The 27,814-nt window shown below is 36.0% G+C and overlaps 2 protein-coding genes across 5 annotated transcripts; one reads left to right on the plus strand and one right to left on the minus strand.

The window, feature by feature from the left end:
- The first annotated feature begins 15,777 nt into the window (after positions 1 to 15,777).
- On the plus strand, positions 15,778 to 20,986 carry LOC127100826 (MACPF domain-containing protein At4g24290). Its single transcript, XM_051038109.1, has 7 exons — positions 15,778 to 16,472; positions 17,850 to 18,088; positions 18,518 to 18,719; positions 18,804 to 18,881; positions 18,969 to 19,152; positions 19,507 to 19,673; positions 20,035 to 20,986. Exons 1-7 carry the CDS (start codon positions 16,194 to 16,196, stop codon positions 20,740 to 20,742), a joined length of 1,857 nt encoding a protein of 618 aa, XP_050894066.1. The 5' UTR covers positions 15,778 to 16,193; the 3' UTR covers positions 20,743 to 20,986.
- On the minus strand, positions 19,619 to 23,291 carry LOC127100827 (rho GDP-dissociation inhibitor 1). 4 transcript variants are annotated; one of them, XM_051038112.1, is made up of 5 exons: positions 22,665 to 23,291; positions 22,516 to 22,582; positions 22,121 to 22,342; positions 21,906 to 21,996; positions 19,619 to 19,757 (listed from the first exon to the last, which is right to left on the minus strand). In XM_051038112.1, the coding sequence occupies exons 1-5, from the start codon at positions 22,881 to 22,883 to the stop codon at positions 19,655 to 19,657; spliced, it is 702 nt and encodes a 233-aa protein (XP_050894069.1). In that variant the 5' UTR covers positions 22,884 to 23,291; the 3' UTR covers positions 19,619 to 19,654. The 4 variants fall into 4 exon arrangements, with proteins under 4 accessions (XP_050894069.1, XP_050894068.1, XP_050894070.1 ...); XM_051038111.1 differs by having other exon boundaries at positions 21,906 to 22,030; positions 22,665 to 23,264; XM_051038113.1 differs by lacking the exon at positions 19,619 to 19,757 and adding an exon at positions 21,448 to 21,715 and having other exon boundaries at positions 22,665 to 23,274.
- Positions 23,292 to 27,814: the final 4,523 nt, after the last annotated feature.

Genomic DNA, 27,814 nt, shown 5'->3' on the forward strand with positions numbered 1-27,814 from the left:
GTGACACATAAACCTCTTCTTCTAATAGACCGTTCAGAAATGTAGATTTCACGTCTAAATGCATCAGAGGCCAATTCCTGTTAGTAGTTATCGCCATCACCAATCTGATTGTTTCATGTCTTGCTACAAGTGAAAACACTTCAAAGTAATCTAACCCATGTTTATGTATAAAACCTCTCACAATTAACCTTGTTTTGTGTTTGCCAATTGATCCATCATACTTTAGCTTCACCTTATAAACACATCTCACGCTGATGGTTTCCTTGTTCTTTGGAAGTTCTGTTAGATTCCAAGTTTTGTTTCTCTCTATGCCATCAAGTTCTTCTTTCATGGCTTTCAGTCAGACTTTCTACTTAAGAGCTTCTTTTGTACTCACAGGTTTAGAGTCTACTAACATGCTCTAAGAGTGTGATTGAGGGGGAGTGAGTGGGTTCTCATATCTAAGAGTGCTTAGGTAGAATTCGCACGGGTAGAGATTAGGTGAGAAAGACTGTAACTTGTTGAAGTGTACGGAGAGTCTTTAAACTGATTCTATTTTAGTGAATTTCCTTCCTGGCTTGGTAGCCCCCAGACGTAGGTGAGTTGCACCGAACTGGGTTAACAATTGCTTGTGTCATTTGCTTTACCATTCTGTATCTTTATCCTGTTTGTGTTAACAGATATTAGTGTCGTGACATTACCTTCGACATCTTATATCTGATACCAAAATTTCAATTGGTATCAGAGCAGGCATCCTGCTCTATTTCTGGGTGAAATCTAGGGACAATACTTTCTGGTACTATGGAGAGAGATGGAGGATTTGTTCACAGTCCACCAATTTTGGATGGTTCTAATCATGACTATTGGAAACCTCGAATGATAGCCTTTCTAAAATCTCTTAATAACAAGGCTTGGAAGGCTGTGTTAACAGGCTGGGTGCATATTGTAATTACTAAAGAAGGAAAAGCCACTACAGAGAAGAAGCCTGAAGAACAATGGTCTAAGGAGGAGGATGATCTAGCCCTTGGAAATTCTAAATCTTTGAATGCAATATTCAATGGGGTAGACAAGAATATTTTCAGGTTGGTAAACAACTGTGAAGTGGCCAAAGATGCTTGGGACATTCTCAAGACCACTCATGAAGGCACCTTTAGGGTAAAGATGTCTAGACTTCAACTGCTCACCTCCAAATTTGAAAATTTAAGGATGAAAGAAGATGAAAACATTCAGGAATTTCACATGAGTATCCTTGAAATTGCTAATACCTCAGGAGCCCTGGGAGAGAAGATGACAGATGAAAAACTGGTAAGGAAAATACTCAGGTCACTCCCTAAGAGATTTGCAATGAAGGCGACTGTCATAGAAGAGTCTCAAGACATTTCTAACATGAGGGTTGATGAGCTAATTGGTTCCCTCCAAACCTTTGAGATGGTATTAAATGATGGTTTTGAAAAGAAAACCAAGAGCATGGCCTTTATGTCAAACACAGAAGAGGAGAAGAGTCGGGAGGTTGATGAAGATTTGGTCAATGAAGTAGCAATGCTGGAAAGACAGTTCAATAAACTGTTGAAAAAGATGGATGTAAGATCTAAGGCAAATGTCAAGAACATCTCATATGACATCAGTAAATCCAACAATGCTGGAAGAAGAGCAAGATCATATGAGAAGCTCAAAGAAGGAAAAAAGGTACAGTGCTATGAATGTGATGGGTATGGACACATCAGGACTGAATGTGGAACCTACCTCAAGAAGCAAAAGATGAGTCTTGCTGCCACTTGGTCTGATGAGAGTGAAACAGAAGAGGCTGCAAATCTTGTGACTGCTTTAACAGGAAGATGGGGATCTGATGAAGACTCAAGTGATGATGAAGTAACCTTTGAAGAATTGGCCTCTACCTACAGAAAGTTGTGTCACAAAAGTGTAGAGTTGTGCAAACATGTTGAAAGCCAGAAGAAGGAAATAACTCAACTTGAGAATGAGAAGGTAGAATACTTGGAAACCATCTCCAAATTACAAATAGAAGCAATGATTCTGAAGGCCAAGCTAGTTGAAAATCCACAAGCTGAAAGTCAGAAGATAGCACAGCTGGAAAGTGAGAAGGCAGACCATGTGAAAACCATCTCTAAGTTGAAAACTGAAGCCATGTTCCTAAATTCTAAACTAGAAGTGATGACCAAGTATGTAAGGATGTTAAGCAATGGATCTGACTCCTTAGACAAGATTCTCCAAACTGGACAAATAACAGGAGACAAATCTGGCATTGGGTATAATGACTCAAAGCCTGAGAGCAGTTACACTGGTGTCAAACCTCAAGCCAAACCTAAGAAAAGTAAACCTGTGATGTCATATCAGATGTCACAACACCAAAGGAGAAAACAACAGAAGGGGAAGCACCAAAGATGGAGATGCCATTACTGTGGGAAATTTGGTCATCTGAATCCTTTCTGCTATAAACTGTATGGTTATCCTAGGCCTGCTCGTCATCAGAAACACTATCAATCCAGACCCAAATAGCACAGACATATCATCAAGAAGCAATGGGTTTCTAAGACTAATGTTACAAGTCTAATAGCTCACATTCCCCTCAGAGTATCAGCCAAAGAAGAGTGGTATTTTGATAGTGGATGTTCCAGACACATGACTGGAAACCAAGACCTGCTAACTAACCTGCATCATCATACCATAATCCATGTAACCTTTGGAGATGGAGCAAAAGGTGAAATCAAGGGAACAGGTAAGCTTGATTGTCTTGGAGCTCCTAAACTTGACAAGGTTCTACATGTAAAGGGCTTGACTGCAAATCTAATAAGCATCAGTCAACTATGTGATCAAGGTATGAATGTTAACTTCACCAAAACTGAATGTCTCATTATTAACAAAGATAGTGAAGTGATTATGAAAGGAATCAGGACCAAAGACAACTGCTACATGTGGAGCTCTCAAATGGATTATTCCTTAAAGTGTTCCTATGTCAAAGAGAAAGGGATAAAAATGAGTATAGATGCCAGAAGAACCCTCAAGAGTGATGAAAGACAAGTCTGTGAGAAATGTCAGAGAAGGATATCACACCAGAAGCTCAGACTTAACCTCACTTCCATATGAGAAAAGGTTTTGATGGCTCATACAACTGAGAGGTTAGATCAGAACAATGTGGAGAAAATTGGGATGACACCTGCTCATGTGAAGGGTGAAAATGATATTCATAATGAATATATAGAAGATGGAAGCAGTTGGTCTCAACTCGGTTGGATGAAACTACTTATGATTACATGCAATGTCACACACGATGTCATGATATTGTATTATGACAACATGAATGCTGCAACTAGGTCCAAAAATCATATTCAGCACAAGTGGACCAAGTACAGTTTTTGCTATCATCACTCCATTAGAAAATTCGTGGAAGACAAATATATAGGTCTAAAGCATGAAATGGAGCTAGCTGACAAGGTTGCAAGAAATTTGGGTGATATTCAATTTGAATATGAAAGAGGGAAATTAGGGATTTGGACTCTTGTGAAATTATGGAAATTAAAGTGGAAAAGAAAAGGAAATAAAAATAGTGTATGCCCACTTAAAAGAAAGAGCCACATTAATGAAAAATCATTCCCTAGCATTGAAAATAGTATCTATGCCATTAGCACACGCTACCTAAACACAACAATTTCCATCTCCATTCAACTTCTCAGAGAAACTCAGCTAGGGCAAAGAAACTTCTCTCAAAAGTTCTACAACATGTCTCAACATCCATCATCATCTGGTTCAAAATCCTCTCACAATGCAAAGACTCCCTCCATGGAGTTTCTAGATGAAGACGTGTTGGACGTTACTCCGCTTTGCGTGATACCAGGTGACACCCTAGGTCCCTCTTCCATGGCTGGAAATAAGCAAGGTAATATCCCTGGTAAATATCCTCTTCCAAATGACATGCATTATGCTGATCGTGCCTTACTAGGATTCTAAGTGAGGGGCATGAAGTTAAAGGGGTTTCTACCCCTCTATCCAGAAGGGACCCTTCACCTGAGGAGGAACCCCATGCTGATAAAGATGATGACTCATCTAGATCAGAAAAGGAAGTTGTTGCTGAGGGGATATGTTCTCTAGGTAAAACCCTACCTAGCAAGAAACCAGCAAATGTGTCTCAGGAGAATATTATTGACCTAGAGGAAGAAAGCTCTGAAGAAGAGGATGATTCTTTGGTCCATCTTGTAAAACCTAGTGTAGCTGAGAAACTGAGAACTAGAAAAGGGAAAAGTGTGGCTAAAATGAGAACAGCAAGAAGAGTGAAAAAGGCTGTTGGTGTAGGACCCTCTAAATCTTGGAGCAAAGTGGAGGTTAGGAAAAGGAAAGAAAGAGACAGTTTTGACTCTGATGAGGATGTCAAAGACGATGTCCCAGACATCTCCCCTGCAAAAAGGCAGGCTGTTAAGAAGTCTCCTGGCAAAGCTGCTGCTGTGCACCTAGACAATATCTCCTTTCATTTAGAAGATGGTGCTGCAAAATGGAAATTTGTCATTCAGATGAGGGTAGCTGTTGAAAGAGAGCTTGGAAAAGAGGCTGTAGAGGTAAAGGAAGTAATTGATTTGATAAAAAATGATGGACTAATGAAGACTGTGGTTGCTCTACCCCAATGTTATGAGGGGTTAGTAAAAGAGTTTATTGTGAATATCCCTGAGGATATTTATGAAAAGAGCAGCATGGAGTTTTGCAAGGTGTTTGTAAGGGGAAAATGTGTGAAATTCTCACCAAGCATTATCAACAAGTTCCTAGGAAGAGGAACTGATGGAGGAGTGGATCTAGAGACTACATGCAATGAGGTCTGTAGGATTATTACAGCTAGCCAAGTTAAGGAATGGCCTAGTAGGAATCACCTTTCAGCTGGCAAGCTCACTGTCAAATATGCCATCTTACACAAGATTGGTTCAGCCAAATGGGTGCCTACTAATCATATCTCTACCATCTCCATTGGTCTTGGAAGAATCATTCATGCAATTGGAACCAAGATAAACTATGACTTTGGAAAGTTTATATTTGACCAAACCATCAAATATGCCTCCACAAATGCTGTGAAGTTGTCCATTGCCTTCCCATCCATTATTTATGGTATTATCTTGAGTCAACAACCAAGCATACTCAATACAAATGACATTCCAAGCAGAAGAAAGCCCCCACTATCCATTCATTATAAGCTGTTTGAGGGAAGTCATGTAAATGATGTTGTCATGACATCTGCCAGAAGGGAGCCTGCATCTCAAGGGAGCTTACTTGATCAACTAAAAGATACCTGCAAAGAACTGGATAATGGAATAAGAGTAGCCAAGGCAAGAAAAGAAGCGTTGGAAGTTCTGATCAGGAGCCTAGAACAGGAATAAATGGAGAAGGTTGGTGAAGACTCAGATGCCAATAGTTCAAGAGAGAGGTCAAAAGCTCAATCCAGTGGCAGCTCTGAAAGCTTTGAAGGCTTTGAAGGTGAAGGTGATACTTCTTCCTCTGATTGATGGTTCCCCCCTTGTGTGTTGAAGACTGAAGATTGTGTGAGGTGTGTTGTGAAGACTGTTGTGGATGATTTTTTGGAAGTTGTTCTGGTGCTGCTGTTTTATTGTTTTTTTTTTAAAATGTGTAATTTGTGACAATCCTCATTGATGCATGTTTGTAATATTTTGGGCTCTTAAATGAGTTCCTTGGATTTGTTCATTATCTCAGCTATCATAGCTGTGTATGATGATGGTTTGTACTTCCTAACTATTATGTTTTAACATTTTTAATGTTATAACATCTGATCTGACATTCTTTGATAGACTAATTGACATTTATTTTGTCTAATTGGTCACCTTTGGTCAATTTTGACTAAAAAGGGGGAGAAGTGTTGATGTGGAAGCAGTTGTGGAGTTGTGAGATGTATGTAGTTGAACTGAAGGACAACTATAACTGAAGGATAACTATTATTGAAGGAAGTGCATAGGTGTTAACAGGTGTTAACAGAATGTTATGTTATTCTGTTTATAGATGTCAAAGGGGATGTCTGATATGGTTCACAGGTGTTGATGTTGAAGCAGATGTCAGATTGACATTCTGGATGGTACAGGTGCTGTGATTACAGTAGCTGTTATGTTCATGGAGGTTGTTTGATGTATGCACAGATTTAGGGGGAGAATGAGTACCCTTGTGCATTTGTGTGTCTTACTAGTTGCATCCATAACTAGTAATTCTGTTTCTTTTGCACAAATTTAGGGGGGAGAAGTACCCTTGTGCATGTGCGTATTACTAGTAGCTATAGCTAGTAATTGTGTTGCTTCTGCTGCTGATTAAAATGTTGTTTAACTGCTGATAGTTTTCTTGTGAACAAAAAGGATAGATATATGTTTTAGCCAAAATTTGCCAAATTGGGAGTTTGTTGGTTCTAAGTGTTGGCAGCAATTTTGGTAAAACAAAGAGAGTTCACAAGATGTTTTGTGTGATGTCTTAACATAAGATATCCTATGTACCTGTTGGAGTTCAAGAAACATAATCATGCAGGATTGTTTCAGAATGCCATATACAATGCCATGGCTTCTGATATTATGTTCCTGCTGGAGTTAAAATGGAAAAACATAATTATGCAGGAGTGTATCAGGATGTCATACTCAATGTCATGGCATCTGATGTTTGTGTACCTGCTGGAAGCTATAAAAGGAATTATGGAATTATGCAGGATTTTTCCAGGATGTCAGAACCGATGTTATGACATCCTGTACACAGAACATTCAGTGTGAATGTCTGGTGTTTTGTGATTGCACAATTAATGGCAATCTATGTATGATTGAAGATCTGATTAGCTGGCACATTCAATCATGGATTACAACCTGATTTACTTATTTTCCAAGGAGATCTAACCAGCTGTTATGAAAAGATTTAATTGGAAAATAGATTTAGGGTTTTCAAGATGTCCAAGCCCAACTGAAAGCTTCTATAAAAAGGGACTTAGAAAACCTTTTTTACAACACAACCAATATTGAGCGAAATATAGAGAGGGAGCTAGGGTTTGTGTCTGTTTAGTCGTGAGACTTGTAAGCCATTCAAGTCATCTTTTGATGATTGAATTGGACTAATTTATGGTTGTAATTTGTCACTCTAAAGCTGTTAAGCAAGAGTGTGTGTCTACTTGATCAAATCTGTGAAGCAAGATCAAGTGTGTGTCTTCTTGATCAAAGTTGTTAAGCAAGATCAAGAGTGTGTCTTCTTGATTGAAACTGTGAAGTAAAATTAAGAGTGTGTTATTGAAAAGTATTTTCTTTTCTCAAGGGATTGCTGTTTAAGATCACATGAGTGATTGTAGGGAAGTGAGTGGGTTCTCATATCTAAGAATGCTTAGGTAGAAATTGCACGGGTAGAGATTAGGTGAGAAAGACTGTAACTTGTTGAAGTGTACGGAGAGTCTTTGAACTGATTCTATTTTAGTGAATTTCCTTCTTGGCTTGGTAGTCCCCAGACGTAGGTGAGTTGCACCGAATTGGGTTAACAATTGCTTGTGTCATTTGCTTTACCATTCTGTATCTTTATCCTGTTTGTGTTAACAGATATTAGTGTCGTGACATTACCTTCGACATCTTATATCTGATACCAGAATTTCAAACAGTAACATTGAACTTTTCTCTTGTCATACTTCTCCTTCCCTTATGACTCCCAGAAGTTGAGGTTTCTGACTTCTAAGACCTACCATGTCTTTTCTTGGCTTCTGACTAAGACTGCTTCTAGTATTTCTTGAGAAAAGAAGCTTTCAAAGCTTGTTCTACCTCTCTCTCTCAGATGTTCTTTCAGTCAGACGTAACTCTTGCTCCTCTACCCCTTTACAACTCTTCTATTCTCATGGTGCTCAGATCCTTAGAATGTTCAATTGCTACAATAATGTAATCAAACTGAGGAGTAAGAGATTTCAATACCTTCTCAATGATACTTGCTTTAGAGAGAGTTTTTCCACACAACTTCATCTCATTTATGATCAGAATCACTCTTGAGATGTAGTTAGATACCTTATCATCACTCTTCATGATGAGATTCTCATACTACTTACGTAGTGATCGAAGCTTTACCTTCTTCACTGATGCATCACCGTCGTAGCACCGCATCAGTGTATCCCACGCAGCTTTCATCGTCGTCGAATCATCGATTTTCTCAAACACATTCACATCCATACACTGATAGATGTAGAACAAATCCTTCTGATCCTTCTTCCTCAAATCATGTTGAACATTTCTCAACGCATCTGTTGCATTTTCTAGAAGTGAAGCCTGAACGTAATTGTTGTTGATAAGATCAAGAACATCTTGAGCTCCAAACAACACACACATCTAAATCATCCAATGATTTCAGTTCTTGCCATCGAACACTCAAAGCTTGGTGCTCAAATTGTTTTTATTCATCTTCAACCTTATGCAATACACTCAGATCTCGCCTAAACACAATGTTTCCCAATCCTCTGAATCAAAATATGTGATTCTGTTAGGATTCTGACCAGAAATTCAACACGATTTCTCCGAAGAAAAATCAATCACATAACGCCTCACCGTTTCACTCGTGTTTCCCATGGTGTTTCTCTGTGGGTCTAAACCGGAGCTCTAGATACCAATTATTGGTGCACAAGGTGATAAGTGTTGAAATACAAGAGACTAAGAGATATTTGAATAAATCGTGTGTGCTACCGAAGCAGTAGAATCTAAGTTCTGATAATTCTGATACCAACTGAGGAAATCATCGTAGTTTGGCGTAAAGTTATGAGGAGTAGCCATGAGTATCGGATCTGAAACAATTTCCTTATGGAGAGTGGAGCGGTGGGAAAATTGTCGAGATTGTCCATCGGACGTGCTGCCATGTGCGGAGGTTTTTGCCGATGTAAAGTGGGGAACAGCTGGATCGAAAGAGGAGCTTCTGCTGGTAGGTTACCGGAGAATTTTGAAAAGAGAGGCAAACCGGAGTGATGACACGGTTTACAAAAAAAAATCTCACCGGAAGACCAGTAGGTCAACCGGGTAAGGCACAACGAAGAAAGAATTACCTCTTAGTAGACTCTAGATACCATGTTAAGAAGTGTGGTTGGGCCTAACTCAACCCTACTATTTTGTAGGGTTGAGTTAGGCCCAACTACACTTCTTAACATGGTATCAGAGTCTCATTTAAGATCCAGTGGGCCATATATTATGGTTTCCGTTATCAGGCCACCCACCATCTATTTCCATGCTACAGTTTGTCTAATCCTGAGCGTGAGGGGGGTGTTAAGAGTCCGACATCGAATAATATATAGCCTGAACATGAGTTTATAAGTGGGGGAGTCCTCACTTTATCAACTGGTTTTGTAGGGTTGATTTAGGCTCAACCATATTTATTAACATGTCTGGCAAGGGGAGTTTAAGAACTGACTTACCACACGAACTGCAAAAGAAATGTCTCTTAGTCTCTTGTATTTCAATATGGTATCAGAGCCATATATTATCCGATGTGGGACTATTAATAATAAGGATGAACAAAACAAACAAGAGAGAGAAGAGAGAATAATAACAAACTTCCACTACTCTTGAAATGGTTACAAATGGTTGCATACATACACTGCAAAAGAAAAGAATTAATAATGCGTATGCCACTCACTTGCTTAAATACAAGTGGGACTTTAGGAGAAATACTAAAATACCCTATAACAAACTTTATCAACAAATTTATGAAAATGAATTGATTCTAACAGATCTTGATTCGTGACATCTTTGGAGTGTTCAGAGTTAGCTATTTCAGCACATCTTTGGGGTATTCTACATAAGTATAGTTTCGAAAATATATTTTTAGACCATTCTTTTTACAAACGAGACTGTGACTCAGTTAAAGATGTTTGGGGTGCGTATATGGTGATTTCGAAAATGCATTTTCAAATTAAATTTTGGGAGAAAAAAGAGGGTGACACTTATGACGTGTTTTTTATGTGAAAATGGTGCATCCGAAAATATACTTCTGAATTTTGAATAACATTTTTGAAATCCTTTGGAGTGTTTTTCTACCACTTAGCGTGGGATAAGCATTTCCTTTTTTTTAATTCGACCTAAAAAATATGATATCCATTAAACCCACATAATCATAAATTTTAAAAAAGTTATTTTAATATTTATATTATTTCACTCCAAAATAATTCATTGATTTTTTTCATCTCACTAAATTTTGTTTTTATTATATTTAATCTTTCTCTTTAAAATATTATGCATTAACATAATTAAATTAATATTAAATTATTTTGTGTTCTACTTCACAATTTTCTCATATTTTATTAATTTATCTAATGTTAAATATTTGACTATTATTTTTTACAATTTAGACATGTATTATATTTAAAAGTATATAATATTATTTTTAAAAAAACAATATAGTAGTTTAAAATATATTATATTTAAAATAATAAATTTTTCGTTTGTATTTATAATAAAGATTATGGATTTTTGTTTTAATATTCAAATAAAAATAATAGCAAAAATAGTCCGTTTAGGGCCAGGTTGCCCAAAGCTCGTATATGATCGGACTCGATTAATAATTTTTGAGTCTATATTACAACATAACTTTTTTGGCCCAACATTAAAAATCCTGAGACTCGTTAACGCAAATTCGTTAAGGATCAAGTAGTTCGTTTGACATCTCTACTTAGTTGTATGGTAATCTGCATTGATTCCCTTCATCTATAATTTGTTAAGGATATATATAAACATCGATAAAGTGTATGTTTAAAGCGTGTTAAGGGTATATATTATTTAAATATTTAAAGTTCTTTAACATATTGCCCTATCCACGTCAATGTTATGACAAGTGATCGAGTTAATCTCCCAACTTTGAGGTGTATTAGTCTTAAAGCTAAGGGGGTGTCACCCTTGTCTCTTTATGGCGATCTCATTCGATCTCATTTCAAGTAGTCTAGAGTTTGGATGTCACTATGTATCTAAGTCCCAAGATATTGACAAACTCTTATATGTTGGGACTATCTCACTGGTTTTGGATGTCACTGTGTCAAAATAAGCTTACTGATACACAGTCCCCCAAGCACAAAGTGTGTAGAGGAAAAGTAGTTTGAGTGGAAGACCGTGATATTCCATAATCCCTCAAACACAATGCGCTAGGGGGAAAATGCTTTTAACGAAAGATTGTGACATTACACCCTCCTTTAGAACTTCGTTGCATACAATATAACTTTTTTTGAGCTCTAGTTAAGTTGAACAAAATTCTTTATCATCTCATCTAAGTGTTCTTGGACGTTTCTTAATATATATTGATATACAACTCATTATGAATTAAGGATTCTTTTAACAAATGAAATTTCTATGAATCTCAAATTTTAGAAATAGATTTTACACAAAATGGTAGAACTTATATGAGTTTTTTTTAGTAAAAGAGTGAACTTAGAGAGAATGTTAAAAATAAAATGTTCTTAACATATTTCTATAAAATACCTTATTTAATTTATTGTTGAAACAACAACAATCAAATCTTATCATACTAAGTGGATTCAACTACATGGATCAAATTTCGCCATAATGTTATATTAAAGACCATGTTTCTATCTAATTCGTTAATCTATAGATCTTTCTTAATAGTTTTTATCTTATAATTTTTCTAGGGTTTTCTCTGCGTCTAGTTGTTTAACTCCTCTCCATCTAATCTACTATTTTTACTACAAAATCTACACGTTTTCTCTCTACACGTTTGAACCACATAAGTCTATATGTGTTACCATAACACTCTCTAAAAATTTCATTTCTAATCTTATCACATTCAGTCTTACCATACATCCAACATAATATCATCATATTTGCTACACTTACTTTGATCTCATGTTGATCTTTAATCATCCAACATTGTGTCCCGTACAATATTGCATGGCTTACCATTGTCCGATAAAATTCCCCTTTCTGCTTGAACGATACTTTTGTGTTACATAAAATCCCCTGAGGCCCTCCTTCATATCACCCACTTTGCTTGAGTTCGATGGTTTACATCCCTTTTTATATCTCCATTATTATGTATTACATACCTAAGTATTTAAACCATGTGACTTATGAAATGACATGGTCTCCAAATTTTACCTCTAGGTTAGAAATGATTCTTCTTTTGTTGAATTTGTATTCCATATATTATGTCTTACTTCTGTTTATGCGAAAGTCTTGTTTATAAGGCTCATCTCCAACATATCATTTAAATTCATATTTGACTCTCTAAGTAGGATTATATCATCTACAAAAAAACATACATCTCATTACTAACTCTTAGATGTGTTCCGTGAGTACATTCAAAATTAAAGTAAAAGGGTAAGGGCTTAGAGTTGAACCATGATGCAAATCTATTGTAATAAGAAAATTTTATGTCTTTTCTCCCTATGTATGCACACAAGTTGATACCCTTCATACATATTTTGGGTAACTCGAATATATGCAATCTTAGCCATTTTCTTCTCTAGGACTTTCCACAAAATCTCTTTAGACACTTTGACATATACCTTCTCCAATTCAATAAAAACTATGTGCAAATCTTGTTGGTCCATCTGATATTGCTCTATCACACGTCAGATAGATTGTTTTCATGATCGACTTTGTAATTATCAAACCAAAATAATTCTCAACATCTTGAATCTCTCTTTTCTTAGTCTCTTTAATTTATCATTGAATTTTTTTTTTCTCTTACAACATCAATAATTATATGATTAAATGTATAAAAGTAATATTCTTTTCATTTAAAATAAGTAATTTAATTACAACTTCATTTAAATAAATAAAATTGTGTAAATGAAAGAAAAATAATATTATCTTTTAATAAAATGTCAGCATTAACTTTTATTTTATCATTGATATATTTACTTTTATCACAGATATAAAGTGGTTGATATTAAATATTTAGTAATGTAATTAGTATTAATTCAAAGATATAATTAGAAGGGGGAAATTAATATTGTATTAAAAATAAATAAAAATCAATGATTTTAAAATCACATTTTTGTTAAAAAAAAAATAGGGCACTCAATTGGTATAAATCAGATAAAGTTTATGCTCAAATGTAAGGATTAATCCTTCGAGACGATATATAGTTGAAGTGTTTTTGATATCATCTCCTCATCAACAAACACATATGTTTGTTCCTCATCATCTCCAAAACCATCATCTCGACCCAAGTTGTATTTTAGTTTTTTAAGTTTATTAAATAATCAATTAATTGACATATATATAAATTAGGATTTTTTTATTAAAATAACCAAAATTTTCAAATTAATATCCAAAATAACTAATATTTCAAATAATTTATCAAACTTACCATGTTTCAAACAAAAAAAATTGCTCGCAAGAGGAGTAACCACTATGAGTGGCGCATGCTTTCAAAATTTGTATAGAGGTGTCATTCCATGTGGTGACTACATATAGAAGATGCCACTACAAGTGGCGCATGCATGCATCCCCTAGGAACATGTGTCACATGCAATAGGCACTACTTTGTTTATGTTTTATTTTTTATTTGTATTTATTTTAACAATAGTTTTTTTTTTGAAATAAAATAGAAAATTAAAAATAACTTAGAATATTATTTCATAAAATTGAATTACACAACAATTGAATAGGAAATCAATGACCCGCTCGATCGTAATGCCCCCCGATTCTACATCCCCAAGCACTCGCTTTTCTTCGAGGTCTCCCACAATTTCCCTGAGGTGTTTGGGGTCTCCTAGAATAGCTCGAGGCAAAGGTGGTTGGTGCGAGGATCTTGGCATATTAAACAATTTTTCAATCATTTCTCCCCAGAAATTGGGGTATCATAGTCGAGTTCGGTGCCCATGTTCTCGTAGTTGGGTCGTGGTGGTTGGGTTACGTGTGGACATACTAGTTGGTTGAATTGGGATATTGAATCATTTTAGAAATGAAGCAATAGTTCTTGTGGTATAAGAAAGTCATATGGTGGTTGGGTGCTTTGGCGATGTGATGTTTGAGTGTACATTAATGGGGGCTATGGTGGGATGAAGTGGAATCGTATGAATCATTAGGGCTATAGTAAGATATGGTGGCGATATATGGTTGTTGGTGGTATGGGTCATGCTCTTGGTTTTGTGTTTGGGTATGTAGCATGAATTGTTTGTGGGATTGGGTGTATCTGGTGTGGTGACAGTGTGAGGTTTGTCGTTGGGTTTGGGTGGATTGACATTGTTGTTGGGTCTGGTAATGGTGTGGGGTTGGTTGTTGGGCAGAAGTTTGTTGTTGGACGTATGATGACGAAGCTTGTTGATGTGGATCGATCAAATACCTTGGCTCAGACATAAATTGTGTCATTGTAACCGACATATATCAATTAATATAATTTTGAGTTGGTCCAGCATCTTGTATGATATGTTCATTTAAGATGTGTCGATGTCGATTCCTCCATTGATGACATGTCTCTTTAACGAACTTTTTTCAATCGGAATAGACCCATTGGACATCCACTATTAGTTGATGCCAGTTTCCCAAACACGCTGAAGGGTCTGGAATTCGTTGTTACATACCGAATTGTAGTTTGACACGATCACTCTAGTATATCTCCACAGTAGTGAACTTGATGATTGGTGTTTTTACTGTCCACACTGCAACATCCTCGGGGTTAACCTCATGGTCGAGACCCAAATACGACCTTTAGTTAAATTATATAAGATTGTGATAGACTATTATAGCGTGTTTGAGACATTTGTTGTAGTTCATCCCCAGAACATACCATATAAACTGAAAATATTGAAAATAAATTATTTACAGTTAGTTGTAGTATAAATTAATCAATTAGAAGAAATAAAATAAACTTACTTTGTTGTGAAGGGGAATGTGAATGACTTTTTGTTGACTAGGGGAGTGACGTCATTCTCGACTAACCTCATGCTTGTAGCAAAACGACGCGAGAATTAAACGAACAAGTATCCTTTTGTGCCTTTTTACACAAAGAACTTCCATAATACTTGGTGTCACTTAAGCATTATGCTTCGGGAACTGTTGCCATTTTGGAGACCTTGCCGACATATACCATTGACAGGACATGTGTTAGTGAAAATGACATATTCCACTGACTCTTTTGACGTATGAACCATGCATCAAAGATTTTGCTTTTTAAAACCTATTATACAAATTGATGGAACTTGGTTGCACAGGAAATATAAAGGAATGTTACTCATGGTAGTGACATAAGATGGCAACAACATTTTTCCAATCACCTTCGCTCTGATTAAAGGACAGACTGCTGATGGATGAAGTTTTTTCCTAAAAATTCTTTGATTACACGTTGCTCCCCAGCCTAACTTATGCTTGATTTCAGACAGACATCCATCAATTAAGAGTGCCTATAAAATTTTTGATAATGACCAATACAGTCCTCCTTCAACGCATGTCTAATGCATTAGACGCATTGCTCAAAATTTAATGCAGGAGATCAAGATAATAAACTACGGAAGAAGATTGTGAACATGAATTATACATTAATAGAAACTTCATTTAAATACTATCGCGAAAAAATATCACCAAATATTTAAAATTATTTAAGTGAGATGATAAATATTTCTTTCATTTAATCAAAATTTTAAACACAAATTCATATTAGTTACCTTCTTTCCTATTTACAGAAAATTAATTTCTATAATTACGCGTAGAAAATACTCTCATATGCACATAGAGAATAGAATACCCTCTAGAAGTTAGACTAAAATCCTTATTAATCAACTCTAGCAATTGGACCAACCTTCCAACAGTAAATATAAATATTTTTTAAGACATTGATTGAACAAACATATAACATAAGTTAAATGTCATATTCAATTATTCATATCACACTGTCCTTCCTCTTCCCATTTTCACAACATATCTGACACAGTCAAACAAACATTCAAATACGACCCTTTTCCATTTCCAGTACCCTCTTCTTCTTACTCTCTCTTATATCTCCCCTTTACTCAATTCACCAAAACAAAAACCAATTTTTCCTTTAACGTTAAGTAACGTTAATCAACCTCATCTTCTCCTTCCTCGAACTTTCATTTCGATTTCGTACAATCTCTCCACTGTTTATGTTACCCTTTTCAACATAAACACTAAAGCTAACTCCTTTTGTTGACCCCTTTTTCAGTAAATTCACCCTTGACCCTAACTCAACATTCATGAACTAGGGTATACTATATCTATCTATATATACTTGTATTTTTTGTTCAGATTTTTTATCTGGGTATGGAGGTGGAAAAGGGTATTGAGACGGTGGCATTGGAATCTTTGGGTAAAGGGTTTGATTTGGCTAGTGATTTTCGTTTGAGGTTTGCTAAGGGAATTCGTGAGGGTGGTGGTGGTGATAGTAGGAAAAGGTTGGTGGTGCTTGATGAACAAAACAAGAGAGATATTTTGATTCCTGGAGCTGGTGGAGCTACCATAATCAAAGGGGTTTCTGAGAATATCCGTTGTGATAAAGGGGATCGAATTCGATTCAAGTCTGATGTACTTGAATTCAATCAGGTTTGTTTTCTTTCTTCTTTCTGTTAGTAGTTTTTTTTATAGGTAATGCTCTAAATTGCAGTCACATCACAGTAATTGATACTGCTGAGAATCACACTTAAATGCGGTTTATGCTCGATAGCTGTTTGTATTAAGGTCGCAGAGATATCAAAAATGAAAACTTTGATGTTGGTGCTCAAATCACAGTCAATGTTATTTGAACGTCAATTTAGGACAACAAAATCAATCAATTTGTAATTATAGAGTGTACCCTAGTGAATTAGGTTTGTTGGATTTTCTTTGTTAATGTGCAAAGATTCTTTTCTTTTTTGGAATTAAGTTATTAAACTTTGAACGAGAAAAGTGCAGAAAATTAAAAGCAAGAGTGTAAATGAAGTCGTGAATTTTTTTCGCATTTAAATGTATAATGAATAAATATGCATTTTTAAGGATGGCATAATGAATAAATCTGAATGATAATGCAAGAAGGGTGTAGATGAAGTGAAACATGAATTTTTTGAGCATTTAAATGTCTTGTAGTGTAAATTGCAATGAGTACCTTTAGACATGCTTTCATTCACTTATTTCTTGATTATCTTCAATTGATACAAATGATATAGCTTGGTTCAATTTCTTCTTTGAGATCTTTTGTCTTCATCAAAACTACTTGAATAAGATGCATTTGCACAATTTTCAAATGGTTAACAACGCAGTTCATACATGTGGTAAATTTGAAAACTTGTAAATTGAATTTAATCACTTTTAAATCTATGGTTAATAGTTAATATTAATAAACTGCTACACTTCATTGGCCACATTTGTGAACAGCATTAACCATTAAAAATTCTCAATTTTTGTTGTCACAAATTGATCTTCAATTAACATTTCTGTTTTTAAAAACCCTGGTTTTAATAAGCAGATGAGTTTGAAAGATAACAATGTTGAGTTAAGATAACTTTGTATATGACTTTAAATTACAATTGCAGTCGTTGTGATTGTTGTTGGTGCGACTACACTATTTACGCACCATATCAGAGTTTTAGTTTGTTTCATAAATACTAACTGAGAGGTACTTGAGATGCACAATTAAGAGAAGGTTAAAGGTAACACTTTTCATTAGGTTTGAAGCAGATTGGAATTTGGGGTTTTTAAATTTTAATTTTTGGTGAGATGATTTGATGTAACATGGTAGAAATCGTCTGATGCGGTTACAATGCGACCATACACATGATTAAAGATCACACCACAATTGCGGTGTGATGCCCTTGAAGAGGCTACCTTAACAACAATACTGTGGTCGCAATAGCGGATGCGAACCACAATTTTAAACCGTTTTTGTGTCTAATTTGATGTTTGTTTCTGTGTGTTGTTATATATCTCTCCTTTCTTTCCTTGCAGATGTCTGAGGTGCTAAATCAAAAATCAGCAGTACACGGAAAAATACCTTCTGGCTATTTTAATGCTCTTTTTGATTTGAGTGGTGATTGGCTTCGAGACGCGTCTGACATCAAATGTCTTGCTTTTGATGGGTACTTCATTTCTCTCTACTGTTTGCACTTGACTGCTTCTCCACTTGTACTGCAAGAGGAAGTAAAGAAGTCTGTTCCAGCTCAGTGGGATCCTGCTGCATTGTCTAGGTAAACAAACACTAAACCGGAATATTTGATAATGAACATATCATGGGATATGTGTTTTCCTGGTGTAAATAACATGTCTCCGCACTCCATTACTTTTATTGACATTGTGTTGAATTTAATATGTTCAACTTGTTTTTGCTTTTCTGCTTCAATCATTTTAACCATCCCTACAAATTTTAGTATTTTCAGTAACAAAGAAAGAATCAATTGATAAAAGAATGTGATATTTTGGTACGAGACTCAAATTACCTTGTGGGCGAACTTTTAATCTTTTATGATTGTACCCGTTTGAGTCGATTTAAATTGTTGCGTTCCTGTTAGAATGCTTTGTGAGCGAAACATCCTAGCATAGTAATTGAAGTTAACGGTTTGAATGATGTGTAATTTTGGGTTGTTGAGTATATGATGCTGATTGAGTTTGTTAGGCAGGTTCATCCAGACATATGGTACTCACATAGTAGTAGGCATGGCTGTTGGAGGTCAAGATGTAATTTGTGTCAAACAAAAACATTCATCTAAGATTCCTCCGGGTGATATCAGAAGACATTTAGAGGATCTTGGAGATTTTTTATTTTCGGATGTAAGAAGCCCTTCTTCACTGCAGAGGAAGACTGCAGATAGCAAACAGAAGGTATTGTGATTTATATTTTAATTTTTAAACTCAGCATATATTTTTTGTTTCTGCTTAGTGCCAATGCAACCTCTGTTAATGTAGGTTCCCGAGGTCTTTAATCGTGTAATGCAATCAAACACAATGCAGTTTACCAGTATTTCAGAAACATCAAGCAAAGATGTAAGCCCCCAATGAGAAATATTTGTCATTTGGAATAATTGAAATTCCTAGCATGAGAACGTAATATGTTGCTTTATTTTGGAACAGGGCCTCACTATTATTTGCTCCAAAAGAGGAGGAGATGTGTACAAGCACAGTCACTCAAATTGGCTCCAGACAGTCCCTTCTAATCCTGAAGCGATCAAATTCAAGTTTGTTCCTATTTCATCACTTCTGGCTGGAATTCCTGGAAGTGGCTATCTTAGTCATGCAATCAATTTATATCTACGCTGTACGTTCTTCTCACACACTATATATAGTCTACTGCATTTATCCATATCCGGTTTTGATCTGTTACAATTTATAAACTTTTGCTGCGCTGTAGATAGGCTCCAGATTAAAAACCAATAACAGGAGTTCAATTTAATGTGTTCAGCTTAGTTCTTAAACATAAACATGCAAGATGGTCATTTAACTTCTCAATGTAGACAAAATGCCCGTCTTGACGAATGTTCTATTGAATAAACGACAGAAAAACTAATATACAGACTGTTAATTTATCCTAGTCACTTCTTGCAAAGTACCATTTTTTGGTTCATTACTATTAAGGTCCGAAACACATCATTGATTCTCTTGTTCTCTACAGATAAGCCTTCTCCCGAAGATTTACAATATTTTTTGGAGTTTCAAATTCCAAGGCAATGGGCGCCTATGTTTTGTGAACTGCCTCTCAGGCATCAGCGGAGAAAGACCTCTTCCCTTTCCCTGCAATTCTGTTTTTTTGGTCCAAAGCTTCAAATTAGCTCTACACAGGTACTGTTAACCAAATCTCTTGTTTGAGTAAATAAGTATTCCATGTGTTGAACTGTACTTAGTATTGACCATATTATAGATGTCCTGCATGTGTGAATGCAAAATACAAGATGGTTAATCACAGAGTGATTTTTTATGAGAATTCAGAAATGTAATAAGTTACAACATGCCATAATTCTAACATCTATGAGCCAAGAAGCTCACTCGCCGTTTTTTTCATAATATATGCTGCATAACTTTGTAGGGATTTATCATTTCTACTTTTATCTTCTTGGAAACTATTTAGGCTTAGTAACCCTTCATTCTGATAGTAAAACCTTACATTCTCTCGATAATTATGGTATTTTGCACAAAATGGCAGGTGGTAAGTGATCAGAAACCTGTGGTTGGCCTCCGCCTGTACTTGGAGGGCAAGAAAAGTGACAGACTTGCTTTACATATAAATCATCTTTCGAGCCTCCCAAACAAGATGATCCTCTCTTCAGATACCTCAACCCCGAGCGTACGATCTATGTGGCGAGGATCCAACGAAAATGAAACCAGTAACCAATTCCTGGAACCAATCAGATGGAAGAGATTCTCAAATATATGCACAGCTGTCGTCAAGCATGACCCTAACTGGTTGAATAATTGTGGAGGTGTTTACATTGTAACCGGTGCACAACTCATTACCAAAGGAAGTTGGCCAAGAAATGTGCTTCATCTATGTCTTCTCTTTACTCATATAACCAATTGCACCATTCGGAAGTCAGAGTGGGATGCTGCACCCGAGGCTTCAAGAAAATCATCTTTCCTCACAAATTTGAGCACAACATTTTCATTCACACAACAGAGTATCACCGCAGCTCCACCAAAGCAGCCTCCAACTTCACTTAACTCTGGCATTTATCCAAACGGCCCACCAGTACCTGTTCGCTCGAGTAAGCTACTGAAATATGTTGAGACAGCTGAGGTTTTGCGAGGCCCTCATGATGCCCCTGGACATTGGATGGTTACAGCTGCTAAGCTTGTGACTGATGGTGGTAAGATAGGATTGCAAGTAAAGTTTGCATTGTTGGACTATTGGTGATTCTCTGTGGCTACTATATTCGAGAGTAGTAATATCAATTGTGATCATGTAGGGTTGCTTCATTTTTTTTTTAAATCTACATATTACATGTACATATTATTTTTAAAGGCTTTGTACAGTACAGTATACAAAATGAGTGGCTGTTGACATGGGGCAACAGAGAATTAAATTTAGGATATACCGTTACTTCTCGACACATTTTAGTATTCGGATTTTAATGTAGTAATAATCATCATTGACATAATCGGGCGAATCTGTTCATGCGTATGGTTGGTACAATTTTCACTTATCTTTGCCTCATTACTTACTCATGAAAGTTAATGCATTGGTAATCATTTTAATGAAAAGAGGAAATCATGATCATATCAGTTACATGCTTAAGATGGCTAATTAATACGAGTGATGTTATTAGCACCTAACTATTATATACTTGTACTTGGCTTCAAGTGCTTCTAACTAACCATTATAAATTTTTTCATGGTACAATTTGGATAGTTTTTTTTCTTCCTGATTTTAACTGTTAGTAAGCAAACAGCATGTGATCATAATAACAGAAAAAAAATTTGGACCACCAAAGAATTGATGGAACTTTTACCCATCTGCTTCAGAAAGAACAAGTAGTAGTTGATGTATGGGGTCCATTTCCACCCCATTTTTCTTCACCCCTCACACTCCATACAAGATAATAATAACAATAGAAGCATCTTAGGTGGAATGAGTGCGATTGTCACGAGCATTTCCTTTATGTGAAAATTTTAGTCATTACAATACAAAAAATGAAACCATATCATATAGAAGGGGAAGAAAGATTTGCACTATCATTTAGCATGCATGTGCACAACTCCACTAACTCAATTTAATAATCAAACATAAAGTTGAATTTCTATCTGTCTTATTGGTTTGTAGGCCAATTCTTCTGAATCTCAAACCTATAACTAGCATCCAAGTAGCATTTTCGATCATCATCTACAAACTAAACCAACAAATATCAGTTAGTTTCACACAAACATGCGTCAGACGTGACACTGACATATAACATATAGACACCGATACAAAAATTTCAACATCAAAATATATTCAATCTAAAGTGTCATGCCATGTAGATGACAAAGAAAATGGTGGATCAGTTTCCTAGATGTTGCACAATTTGGTAATTTTCTTACCTTGGTTCTTGCTGAATAGGTCCCCCTTGCAAACAAGCCAGAAGGAGTAATTTCTTCTTCCAATTCATATGTATATGGTTCCTGCTGTGGGCTATAAGTTCCCAACATTTTCTTTGTGTTATCCACTATTTATGAAATCCACATGACAAACAATTAATAAAACATGGTTGCTGAATTAATCTAACCAAAACATAAAATAAGTCTATGTGTCTCACCTCTGACACCAGTTTTCCAAACAACATTAGTATATTTGAGTCCAGAAACGATGTTGTTTGAGACAGTGAAGGAGAATTTTAGCCTGTAATGGCTTCCTTCCTTGAGAGTGAAAATACTCTTTTTGGAATCAGTACTAGTGAATGGAATTGGCAAGATGAGGTTAGGTCTTCCTTGGCATATAATACTGAGACTCGCTATCTTCACTTCTGGCTCAATTTTCTCTACATTACAACAAAGTCGCTTTTATATTTTTCAACTTAAACATCTTTAAAGATATTTTAGATGCTCTTTAGCCATCCGGCCAGTGCAGACAAATCTTGGCCGTTTGTAACGGTCAAAATTTGGATGAACATGATCGAACGGCTAAAAAGATAAGTTATAATAAAATCGGTACCTCCAACAGCAGACACATCAACATTCCCTAGAAGTTGCTCTTTCCATTTCCTCAAGCTTTCATCATCCTTTAAAATACAAAATTCATCACACAAAAAAAACATCTAGTATGAGAAACCAAAATTCAGAAACATTTGAAAAAAACCTTACTTTATCTTTCTCAAGCTGTTCCTTGAGAGAAAACTGAGGACCAAGATCCAACTCCACCTTGTGTTCTTCCTCTTCATCTTCATCTAGCACAATTTCCTCAACATCATCATAGTTGGCACCATCAACCTTGTTGGTTCCTTTGTTTTTGTGCTCTTCCTCCAAATGAACATTAAAAGAAACATCTTTGGTCGCTGACACAGCGCCTAAAGCAGCAGACATTGTCAACCAATCAAAACAAAACAACCTCGAACTCTTCAAACTAGTAGCAAATTTAGAACTCTTTATGCTGAACCTTGCAAGTTGAGTTAAGAGGTGTGTATAATATGTATGGAACTATTCAAGATTAGATTTTGAAGAGAAGAGTGGCAGGAATGTGAATGTGGGCCTAGAAATGAAATGGTAACCAAAAACGGTTGGAATAAAGTTGGTGGGAACCACTAGTGGTGGAGAAGGTGTTATAGAACAAATAAACATTCTTAAACATCATTTACTGTAATATGACAATTTCAAATGTTTTAGCCGTCCATAAATCAAAATTATAGTTGAAACTTTTTATTTTTAAGAAACTCGTAATGTTTGTTGAAACTTGTGTCCTCCAAACTCAATTGAAGAGTCACCTATGTCATGCCAGCGTGAATGTTGCAAACTGTGCACTACATGCAATCCAATTTCTCTCGAGTACTTTTCTACATGAGAATACCGCTAACATTTAATGCAATTGGTGAGTGTTAAACTGTGGGTAGTTTGTAGAAATTTCAGCTCAAAACCCAATAGTCCTCATAGAAATATGAATACTTAAATAAGTTTTTTTTTAGTTTTGAGATATCGTTTGTGCCAAGTGGAGACTAAACTAAAGGGGTGTACTTAATTAAAGTTTAAAAAAATGTATGATTAAAAAGTCATGTAGAATTTCATTAAATTATTTTTGTTTAATTTAAAAAATATAGTGATATAAAATTTAGAAATCTTGGGATATTCAATAAAAATTATTTTACAAAAGACAAAAAAATGTTTTGGAATATTAAAAAAAACAATAATTTTAATAGTATTCTGATGTGGAATAGGAAATCTGGTGAGGTGCTGATAAAGATCGTCGTAAATGCTCTCTGATACAGTGGCAAGAATCTCTGGTGGGTGGAGAAGGGGTATATTTGTAAAGTCAAAGAGGTGTAACTTGCAAGAATGAATGAATTTGTATATGTTATGGCGTGTAATTAAGCTAATATATGGATGGCGGTTGAGACCGGTTTCGGTAGGCACGACGTGGATTTTGGAACATTGTTGAATTGGACTGAAGGCTTAAGATGAATGTCTGGCTTGACTCTGGTGTTCGGTCTAGTGGTGGGTGTTGCTTGAAAATATGCCACATGCAAGTATACATGTATGTTTAAAAGTAGCAAGTGATAAAAAGTAAGGACATCATACCCACAGGGAGGGAGTTAATGTTACTTAGGTTGATTTTGTAGTAAACTATCTTTTTAACTTAAGCATGAGCAAAGATAAAAATAATATATGAATGTCACGAGTTCAGTTGTTCTCCTTTAAATCAGATCAAATTCGTGCAAAGTGAGAGTAAAAAGATATCAAGAGAGTGCATGTTGAGCTAAGGTACATTAATGTTGATGAAGTAACTATGTGTTCATGATGTGTAGTGTTGTGCCAAGAAAGGTCAGAGTGATCTGGAGGTGTATTTTTATAACATCAAAGCAAGCATATTTAGGGCAAGAGAATGAATCTTTATGTCCCACTTATAACCCTAAAACACGTCTGTTGTATTCTGATATCCTGTATAGTTGCAGTTCCTTATCTCTAAGTGAATTAATCAAGGGAATATCTCTATCCTACTCTTTTCAACTACTTTTATTATGAAATCCACTTGTTGTTGGATCTCTCACAATAATAAACTATTATCTTTTTCTAAGTTGATCACTCAAAGCATCAGATTTGTAAGCAAGTTAACACATAATAAAACAAGGCACTAAATAATACATCAATAACATAAAAACATCATAACATTGTTGGTTCTGTGTGTTGGCAGCAATTTTGGTAAAACCTAGAGTGTTCACAAGTTGTCACAAGTGTTGTCTTGACATAAGATAACAGGTTCCTGCATGGTGTTTAAAAAGTGAATGTGCAGGATTTTACTGAGATGTCAGACCTGATGTCAAGACATTTGTATACAGAACATTCAGTCTGAAGGTTATGTATTGTGTGATTGCGTGTTTTATGCTAATCTATGTGTGATTGATGTGATGATTGAACGCGCCATTCAATCAGTAATTATAACCAGATTGACTTATTTTCCAACAAGATATAATCAGCTGTCATGAGAAGATATGAATGGAAAATAGTTTTAGGGTTTTATGATGTCCAAGCCCAGCCAAACACTTCTATATAAAGGGCATGGAAAACCTGGTTTTAACACACAAGAAATAACGAACGAAATATTGAGAGAGAATAAGGATTTTAGTCTTGTGTGGTCGTGTGTATTGTAAGCCATTCATTCATCCATAGATGATTGAATTGGACTGACTTTTGAGTTGTAATTTGTCCACTCAAAGCTTTGAAGCATGAGTGTGTGTTTACTTGGTTGAAGCTTTTAAGCAAGATCAAGTATGTGTTCTTGATGGGTGTCTTCTTTCATTATAATATTTGTTTTTACATCACTACTGTGATTGAGGGAGAGTGAGTAGGATCTCATATCTAAGAGTTCTTATATAGAAGTCACACGGGTAGAGATTAGGTGAAAAGACTGTAACTTGAAGTTGTTTACTGAGAGTCTTTGAACTAATTATGTTTAGTGGATTTCCTTCCTGGCTTGGTAGCCCCCAGACGTAGGTGAGTTTGCACCGAACTAGGTTAACAATTGCTTGTGTCACTTGTATTACTGTTCTTTATCTTTTATCCTGTTTATATTGTTCAGATATTAGTGTCATGACATTACATTCGACATCTCATATCTAATACCAGAATTTAAACTGGTATCAGAGCAAGCATCCTGCTCTGGTTCTGGGTAAGATCTAGGGACGTTACTTTCTGGTACTATGGATAGAGACGAAGGATATGTTCACAGACCACCAATTCTGGATGGATCTAACTATGACTACTGGAAACCTTGAATGGTAGCCTTCCTGAAATCTTTGGATAATAAGGCTTGGAAGGTTGTTCTAACAGGCTGGGAACATCCAGTTATTACTAAGGAAGGAGAAGTTACTACTCATCAGAAGGCTGAGGAACAATGGACCAAGGAGGAGGATGAACTAGCCCTTGGAAACTCTAAAGCATTGAATGCTATATTCAATGGGGTTGATAAGAACATCTTCAGATTGGTGAACAACTGTGAGGTGGCTAAAGATGCTTGAAATATTCTCAAAATCACTCATGAAGGAACCTCTAGAGTGAAGATGTCTAGATTGCAGCTGCTCACTACCAAGTTTGAAAATTTGAGGATGAAAGAAGATGAAAATATTCATGACTTTCATATGAATATCCTTGAAATTGCTAATGCCTCAGGTGCCCTGGGTAAGAAGATGGAAGATGAAAAGCTTGTGAGGAAAATTCTCAGGTCACTTCCCAAAAGATTTGTCATGAAAGTGACAGCCATAGAAGAATCTCAAGATATCTGCAAGATGAGAGTGGATGAGCTAATTGGATCCCTCCAAACATTTGAGTTGGGAATGTTTGATGGATTTGAAAAGAAAGTCAAAAGCATATCCTTCATGTCAAACACTGAAGAGAAAGAGGAAGAAAGTGGTCAAGATACTGATGAAGATCTGGCAAATGATGTAGCATTACTGGGAAGATACTTCAATAAACTTCTGAAAAAGATGGATGTAAGGTCTAAGTCTAATGTCAAGAACATCTCATCTGACATCAGTAGGTCCAATAATGCTGGAAGAAGAACAAGATCTGATGAAAATTCCAAAGAAGGAAAAGGAGTTTAGTGCCATGAATGTGATGGGTATGGACACATTAGAGCTGAATGTGGGACCTACCTCAAGAAACAGAAGAAGAGTCTTGCTGCTACTTAATCTGATGAAAGTGAAATAGAAGGAGAGTCTGCAAATCTTGTGACTGCCTTGACTGGAAGATGGGGTTCTGATGAAGACTCAAGTGATGATGAAGTAACCTTTGATGAGTTAGCCATTACCTACAAAAAGTTGTGTCACAGAAGTGAAGAAGTGTGTCAACAAGTGGAAAGTCAGAATAAATTGATAACACAACTGGAGAATGAGAAGACATAACACTTGGAAACCATCTCTAAGTTAAAGAATGAAGTAGTGTTCTTGAACTCCAAACTGGATGAGATGACAAAGTATGTCAGAATGCTAAACAATGGATCTGACACCTTAGACAAAATTCTCCAGACTGGAAAAATGGCAGGAGACAAGTCTGGCCTTGGGTTCAATGAATCCAAACCTGAGTGTAGTCACACTGGTAGCAAACCAAAGATGTCACATCATGTGTCACAACATCATAAGGGAAGACAACATAAAGGAAAACACCAAAGATGGAGATGTCATTACTGTGGAAAATTTGGCCACATAAAACCGTTATGTTATAAGTTGTATAGCTATCCTAGTCCTTCTCATCATCAACCTAGACCCAAACATCACATCTCTGTCAACAGAAAACAATGGGTTCCTAGGATTGGTGTTACTAACCTGATAGCTCACACTTCCTTCAGAGTTTCAGCCAAAGAAGACTGGTATTTTGACAGTGGATGCTCCAGACACATGACTGGAATCAAAAACATGCTAATTGATCTTCATCCTCATGCCACCAGCTATGTAACCTTTGGTGATGGAGCAAAGGGTGAAATCAATGGGATTGGAAAGCTAAACTGCCCTGGAGTCCCTAGACTTGACAATGTCCTACTAGTTAAAGAACTGACGGGAAACCTAATCAGCATCAGCCAACTATGTGACCAAGGTCTAACTGTAAACTTCACAAAAACTGAATGTCTGATTACTAATAAAGAAAATGAAGTGATCATGAAAGGAGTCAGGTCTAAGGACAATTGTTATATGTGGAGTTCTCAAGAAACTGGTTATTCATCAATGTGTACTCTAGCCAAATAAGAAGAAATGAACATATGGCATCAAAAATTGGGCCATCTGCGTCTTAAAGGAATGAAGAGGATTATATCT

This window comes from Lathyrus oleraceus, chromosome 7 (genome assembly GCF_024323335.1).
Source record: "Lathyrus oleraceus cultivar Zhongwan6 chromosome 7, CAAS_Psat_ZW6_1.0, whole genome shotgun sequence".
NCBI classification, from domain to species: Eukaryota; Viridiplantae; Streptophyta; class Magnoliopsida; order Fabales; family Fabaceae; genus Lathyrus; species Lathyrus oleraceus.